The 7968-nt window shown below is 37.4% G+C and overlaps 1 protein-coding gene across 1 annotated transcript; it reads right to left on the bottom strand.

Annotated features, from left to right (window-relative positions):
- Window positions 1-2213: 2213 nt before the first annotated feature.
- On the bottom strand, window positions 2214-7637 carry LOC123879531 (gametocyte-specific factor 1-like). The gene is made up of 4 exons (XM_045927298.1): window positions 7492-7637; window positions 5507-5682; window positions 3942-4073; window positions 2214-2792 (listed from the first exon to the last, which is right to left on the bottom strand). Exons 2-4 carry the CDS (start codon window positions 5678-5680, stop codon window positions 2658-2660), a joined length of 441 nt encoding a protein of 146 aa, XP_045783254.1. The 5' UTR covers window positions 5681-5682; window positions 7492-7637; the 3' UTR covers window positions 2214-2657.
- Window positions 7638-7968: the final 331 nt, after the last annotated feature.

The raw sequence follows: 7968 nt of genomic DNA, 5'->3' as shown, positions 1-7968 counted from the left end.
CGCCTGGGTATGACCTCATAACAGCTGAGGTTCTAAAAGAATTGCCAAGAAAAGGAATTGTGCTGATTACAATAATTTTCAATGCAATCTTACGATTACAGTACTTTCCTTCGATTTGGAAAGCTTCTATTATAAACATGGTAGCTAAGCCAGGAAAGCCCCCAACGGAAGTATCCTCATACAGGCCAATAAGTCTTCTCCCATTACTTTCAAAATTGTTCGAGAAAGTAGTCCTACAGCGTCTTCTTCCACTCCTAGAAGAACAAAATGTAATACCAGACCACCAATTTGGATTTCGTGCCCACCATGGAACAACTGAACAGATTCATCGAGTTGCACACACAGTCCGTCAAGCATTGGAACGGAAAGAATATTGTTCAGCAGCATTCCTAGATATCCAACAAGCCTTTGACCGGGTCTGGCACAAAGGTCTACTCTATAAATTGAAACGCTGTTTACCAAACACAGCATATATGCTTATGAAGTCTTATCTATCTCAACGGATATTCCAAGTCAAATGTGATGACAGCTTATCTACCTTCTATCCCATTGAAGCAGGAGTTCCACAAGGATCTGTACTAGGCCCTGTCTTGTATACCATCTACACTGCCGACTTACCTGTGTCAAAAGACGTGATCACAGCGACATATGCCGATGACACTGCTCTACTGGCCTGCAACAACGACGCCAATATTGCATCGCTCAAACTACAAGAACATCTCAGCAAAATAAGCTCCTGGCTAAAAAAATGGAGAATAAGAGCTAGTGCAGCGAAATCGAGCCATATAACTTTTACTTTGAAAAAAGGAGATTGCCCACCTGTCAAACTAGACGAGACCATCCTACCTACGCAAACAACAATCAAGTACCTAGGTATGCACCTGGATAGGAGGTTGACTTGGAGAGATCACATCAAGAAAAAAAGAGATCAGGCCAACTGGAAATTTCGAGAACTATACTGGCTGATAGGCAGACAGTCCTCACTGAGCTTTGAAAATAAGCTTCTCATATATAAATGCATCGTCAAACCAGTATGGACTTACGGCATTCAGCTCTGGGGTTCAGCAAGCCACTCAAACATTGAGATACTCCAGCGCTTCCAGAACAATGTTTTGAAGGTCTTATGTAACGCACCATGGTTCACAAAAAACAGTGAAGTGCATGCCTACACAGAAATCCCCACAGTAAAGGAGGAAATAGACAGGTCACTTGAGGCCTATAAACAGAGACTTGAGGGTCATAAAAACAGCCTAGCAGTCCAACTTCTGGATCCCAGTTACAGCATGTTCCGCCTTAAGAGGACAAGACTGGCCAGCATATAGTAATTAATACTTATCTTGAAGGGATGTCACATCGCTGGATGTGCAAAGCCTAAACTGATAAAATATTTGGTCCTCAAATCTGTTCATAGTCCACCGACTGATTGCAGATGGAAGAGATGTGAAAAAAAAAAAAAAAAAAAAAAAAAAAAAAGAACCGTCTCATGCCCTTTAATAAGTTTGTCATACGGTTATTGTTTTACTGAGAATCCAAAAAAAAACTCCAGTTAAAGTATTAAAATAATAAATGATCGACGAATGATTTAGACTGGGATATAGTCCAAGCATTCTCCCTTATGTTACTATGTTATGATGTCTTTCTACCACGCCGCGCTAATCAACAGATAATTAGGGCCGGTCTCCACCTAAGCGGAGAGATGAGTTCAGTCGACCAATCAGATTCATAATAGATGACGCAAAAAAATATCACGTCATCTTTTTAAAATCTGATTGGTTACACATCTCTCTGCTCCGCTTAGGTGGAGGCCGGGCCTTAGAAATGGAACTTTTAATCATTCTGCATGTTTGAAAGTTTAAGTATTCAAATTGAACTTTTGATCATGCTGCATTTATGAAAGTTAAATATTCAAATTGAACTTTTGATCATGTTACCTGCTACGTGCTACCTTTTGTTTATTTTTAATACTGTTTGTCTCCATAAAAAATAAAAAATAAAATAAAATAAATGCTGCATGTTTGAAAGGTTAAGTATTCAAAATTGAACTTTTGATCACGCTGCAGTTATGACAGTTATTTTTTTTTTCAGGTGCATTCTGAATTCAAAAGTATCAATTTATTAGAAAGAAAAATCCCTTCCATTGGCCATAGTTGGTCATGTCAGAAGTAACGCTTTTCTATACTATACAATATTATATAAAAAATTAGCTTGGTTCAAAAATTTTGCAGCTGTGCATAACGCACAACTTTTCATCTCACTATAAAGGGGGAAATAAAACAAAATTATGCAAACTGAATTTTTGAAAAAATTTAAAAAAAATTGAGATATTTTTTTTCAGGTGCCATTCTGAATTCAAAATTATAAATTTATTAGAAAGAAAAATGCCTTCCATTGACCATAGTTGATCACGTCACAAGTAACGCTTTACTATACTATACAAATATTGTATGTACAATATTAGCTTGGTTCTAATTTGAAAAATACTTAATCAATCAAAAAATGAAATGAACCAGACACAGATATTTTAAGGTCACTTCTCTTAAAACTGTCATAACTCCTCATTAAAAACTTATATGGCCCCCATTTTTTAATTTTACCCCTAATTTTTCAACTTTCATGACGCGTGAGTATTTTATATATATGTAATAGTTACAGTAAACTTATTGCGGGGGTTTGTAGGTCTGTATGCCTTGCATACGCGCCTTCCTGCGCTCGGAGGGAGTTGCTCCTTTGATCTTGTTGATGATGTGGGGTCCCTTTTTGGCGGGATCAGGAACGTATGACGATACATTCGACTGTAAAAAAATACATTTCAAAATCATCGTGCTCAACCCATTTCCGCCCCACTACTGAGTACGGGTCTCCTCTCAGAATGAGAAGGGTTTAGGCCATAGTCTGCCACGCTGGCCCAATGCGGATTGGCAGACTTCACACACCTTTGAGAACATGGAGAACTCTCAGGCATGCAGGTTTCCTCACGATGTTTTCCTTCACCGTTAAAGCAAGTGATATTTAATTGGTTAAAACGCACATAACTGAAAAGTTAGTGGTGCGTGCCCGGGATCGAAGCGATGGAGGTCATGTCGGAGTTTTCTAGGTGGTTTAAAAAAGAAAAATAAAACTGACTTCAAAAACCACAAACACTAAAAAGTAAAAAAATATTTTTGTTTAGCTACACATGTAATGTGCCTAGGTATGAAGTCGGGCGAGCTTCACTCTTGGATTTCTAATTTTGTTTTATTATGATCGCTCGACTTCATACCTAGGTACATTACACGTGTAGCTAAACAAAATTTTTTTTTTACTTTTTAGTGTTTGTGGTTTTTGAAGCCGGTTATATTTTTTTTTTTGAAATTTTTTTTATTTCACAATTTTTAGTGGCCCCACTGTACTACAATATGCTATGCTCAGTTAAAACCCTACTGTTTACTAAGCTATTACACTGATCGCGAGCAATTTGCTCTTATCCATTGAGGAGTTCTTTTCTCCATCTCCGAAGACATTCATCAGATCTTCACCAAATTTATATGGGACCACCTGCACAGTATACCCTTTCAAACAAAAAAAAATTTCAAATCGTTCCAGGGGTCTTTGCGTAGTCGGGAACATACATATAAAAAAAAATCCTATGAATTGAGAACCTTCTTTTTTTGAAGTCGGTAAAAAATCCGCGATCTGTGTTTCCTACCAATTACAATCCGGGTATCTTTAAAACAAGAGTGAATAGGCACCTTCTAGGTAAACGCATCCCATCTTAGACCACATCATCACTTTCCACCAGGTGTGATTGTGGTCAAGCGCTTACCTATAGTGAATAAAAAAAAAAAAAAAAAAAAAAAAAAAAAAAAAAAAAAAAAAGAAATAACTGTTTGGACCACCAGTAGGAGGCAGTTGTTCAGGATATACAGCTGGGAGTCTCACTCTAACATAGTAAGGCAACTCACACTTTCCCAGTCCTCTTCACAATCTTCCACAGGCTGTGGCCTCTGGACCGGGACAATGGGGCGGTGGTCATTATCCATAATGTATATTTTACTGTGAAACATGACACTCTTCGGGCAATTTGCCACGTGATGCTGGAATAATAACATTAGTATAGAACAAGTGTAAATTAAAAATTTATAACACCCCCGACAAGTGAACGTTACAGTAACTCGAAAAGAGCTGATAACTTTCAAACGGCTGAACCGATTTTCTTGGATGATAGCTAAGAACACTCTCGATTAAGCCACCTTTCAAACAAAAAAACTAAATTAAAATCGGTTCATTCATTTAGGAGCTACAATGCCACAAACAGATACACAGATACACACATCAAACTTATAACACCCCTCTTCTTTTTCGGTTGGGGGTTAATAAAATAGATTTTTATTCAAAATAAACTTTTACAAGTGCTTTTGAATTTAAGTTTAAGTAATTAATAATATCAGGCATGCAGATAGCATGGGCTAAGAAAGATTTTTTGAAAATTCAACCCTCAATAAACCATTAAACATAAACTGGTAATATTATAAGGAGGTATAACTTGTAAGTTACAGTATAAATAGACTGCTAAAATCATAACCCCTACTTTGGCTTTCTGATTGTTAATTCCTCAATGCCTGAAAACAAAAGTCTTCAACCAGTGTGTCCTTCCCGTCCTCACCTATGGAGCTGAGACGTGGACACTGACAAAAGGCCTTGTCCACAAATTCAAAGTTGTTTAGCGAGCTATGAAGAGGACTATGTTAGGAGTTTCCCTGAGGGATGAGACCCGAAATGAGGAGATCCGCAGGAGAACCAAGGTCACTGACATAGCCCAAACTGTTAGCAAGCTGAAGTGGCAGTGGGCAGACCATGTCTCTCGTGGTGATGGCCGTTGCAGCCGGAAAGTACTTGAGTGAAGATAAGTAAAGTGTGGGACGCCCTCCAGCACAATGGACCGACGATATAAAGCAGCCGGCGGGAAGTGGCTGGATGAGGAAGGCTGAGGACCGGGTGTGGTGGCGCTGTTTAGGGAAGGCCTATGTCCAGCAGTGGACGTCCACAGGCTGATGATGATGATGACATTTGGCTTTGCTGTAGTTTCAGATTCAGATTTATTTATTTGCTTTCATGTACATTTACATTAATTGATGGTGGGTGCTTAAAGCTAAAAGCTAAATACATGAGACCCTGTCAGGGTATTGCAAATACAATTTTAGGTACAATAAAATGGTTAATATTAAAAATACAATAAGAATAGAATTAAAATTATTAAAATTATCATTACCAGATATTAAATATTATTCATTTGCATTCTTGTATATTATTATATTATGAGAATGTTGGCTAGAATGTATTATAATGCAAGATTTGTACAAAAAAGAGATAAGGTCAAAGTATAGTAGTATTAAATAATTGCTGTCATGGTCTGATTAAGTCTCTGTCAATAGAATAAAATATTTGAAATAGTTACTGTAAGAATTTAATTTAGTTATGTTGCAATTATTTAATCTTACAAGGTCAGGTAAAAGCTCAGTATACATACATCCAATTGGGCATCAAGGACTATATGCGTGGCGTCCAACGGGCATGTAGAATATTTTAGATTTTTGTGTTGCTTGCTGCATTTTTGCAGGTGAACATGCATCCTATAGTGCTCAATCTGGTGGGACTTGTTGAACGGGCATGTCACTAGCTGATGGGGCGCTGGGGTAGTCATCTCTGTAAACCAAAACATATCTAAATATTTAAAGACTAGTGACCCGCCCCGGCTTCGCACGGGTGGACGCTACCACGAAAAATCCTATCTATTCTCGGGATAAAATATAGCCTATACGGATTCGGAAGAATCCCTCTAAGTAATGGAAAAATAAAATTTTGAAATCGGTCCAGTAGTTTTTGAGCCTATTCAATACAAACATACAAAAATACAAAGGTTTCCTCTTTATAATATTAGTATAGACTGCCATAATCATAACCCTTCCTTTCGGATTTGCTGTATTCGGGTAAAAAGCCAGCCAAGTGCAGGTGAGACTAGTGTACCGAGAGTTCCGTACTCAAGTATTTTTTCAGATATTTTGCAGGATAAATCAAAAACTATTATGTATTTATAAATAAAAATCTGTTTTAGAATGTACAGGTAAAGCCCTTTCATATGACACCCCGCTTGGTGTAGTTATCTTACTTTGGAAATTGAAACACATTTTAATTATATTTTTGGTGATGTAACCACAAATTCGCGGTTTTCGGATTGTTTCCTTAACTTGTGCTATAAGACCTACCTACCTACTAAATTTCATGATTCTAGATCAACGGGAAGTACCCTATAGGTTTTCTTGATGGACACGACAAACGGACAGACAGCCAGACAACAAACTGGGGACCGCATCAATGTCAAAACATGGTTTTTGGCCAATCCCATTGACTAAATACCATGTTTTGACATTGATGCTGTCCTCTAATGATTGATACATTTTTAGCCGATAGGGAGGCTGATCCTATAAGGGGTTCCGTTTTTCCTTTTAAGGTACGGAACCCTAAAAATACGAATTCGTTACCGCGAACAGACAGCGAAATCATAGTACGAGTGAAAAATCTACTTCTTATTTTGTTTAATGGTTTCTAGTAGTGCCCAACACAATGGCAACAATGGTGAAAAATCTAACTCCAAGGTCGCACACACATCGCGTCGCTCAGTTTTCTTTATCTATTAACTACTAGCTGATGCCCGCAGCTTCGCCCGCGTGGATTGGTCAGATCCCCTGCAGCATCAGGATTGAGGAGTTGGACTCCAAATTTTTTATGAAACAATGTCGCAAAGTTCCTCTATCGATTAAAAAAGAAATGACGCAAATCAGTTCAGAAATCTCGGAGATTTCGGTGTACATAGGTAGAAAAACACAACTCCCTTTTGAAAGTCGGTTAAAAAAGTAGCCTATTTTACGCCCTGGTCAATCCTCTACTTGCCTGTGAAAGTCCTGTCAAAATCGGTTCAGCCGTTCCAAAGATTAGCCTTTTCAAACAGACAGACAGACAGACAGACAGACAAAAATTTTAAAAACGTGTGATTCAGTTATGGTATCGTTCAAATAACCATATGAGCTTAATATGAGGTAGTTATTTCGAAATTACAGACAGACACTCCAATTTTATTTATTAGTATAGATTAAGCAAAGTAAGGAAAACTAAGGTATAGATTGGCAAGTGTCCGAAATAAGGGCCATTTTCCGAATTTCTTCTTCGAACGAAGTTTCGCAATGCAACTTTTTTGAACGCGTGTCAATAAATAACTACGGAGTAATTAATTTACACAATGCATTTACATATGTAGAATGTATTAGGCGTTATTAGGAAGTGAATAACATCACAATCGTAATCCGTGATCGAAAGATTACCTATTGTAATTAAACATGAAATCACAATGTCCGTTAGTACATGTTACAACAAAAATACCACATGCATAATTTAAGTAACTATCATAATCCTGCGCTGCATCTATTTGGGACGATTAAAATTACGATGTATACATACCTGATGTCTTGTTTGGGTTGCAGAATACGAAAGTTAGGCAATTAAATTTGCAGAAATAAGAAAATTAATATTAAATAGTAAATACAAGTCTTCCAATCCAATCGAGAATCCGTCGCGTCGAGTGGCGTACAAGCAAGAAAATGAAGGAAAAAAATTCCATAGATATTTCGGTTTTTGTTTTTTTTTTTAATTAACTGGTTTTACGGCTCTGGATTCTAGGCCAATACTTCGGTAACATAAAGCTATTAGTTATAATACGTCCATGTTCGGTAATGTGAAAAACATCATTGACATAGAGATAGTATATTGATAGATATATCTCTATGATAGATTGATCATTAGTCTAGCTGGGAACCAGGGAACATAGACCAAGTTTTTTTTTACTGGCTTTACGGTTCTAGGCTCTAGCTGGTAGCCTTTTTGAGCCATCTTTGAGCCTACAGACATGTGAAAAACACAGACTAATAACACAGGATA

Source organism: Maniola jurtina, chromosome 28 (genome assembly GCF_905333055.1).
Source record: "Maniola jurtina chromosome 28, ilManJurt1.1, whole genome shotgun sequence".
Lineage (NCBI taxonomy): Eukaryota > Metazoa > Arthropoda > Insecta > Lepidoptera > Nymphalidae > Maniola > Maniola jurtina.
Note: the sequence above shows the minus strand (reverse complement) of the source record. Positions and strands in the feature narration are given on the sequence as shown.

Bases quoted from the DNA above. Each gene is read 5' to 3' on its own strand.
- LOC123879531 (XM_045927298.1), bottom strand. From the start codon at position 5,680: ATGACTACCCCAGCGCCCCATCAGCTAGTGACATGCCCGTTCAACAAG. The intron at 4,074-5,506 runs GTATGTATACTG...TTATTATTCCAG, and splicing joins TCCTTGATGCCCAATTGGAT to CATCACGTGGCAAATTGCCC. The intron at 2,793-3,941 runs GTGAGTTGCCTT...ATTTTTTTACAG, and splicing joins GTGAAGAGGACTGGGAAAGT to TCGAATGTATCGTCATACGT.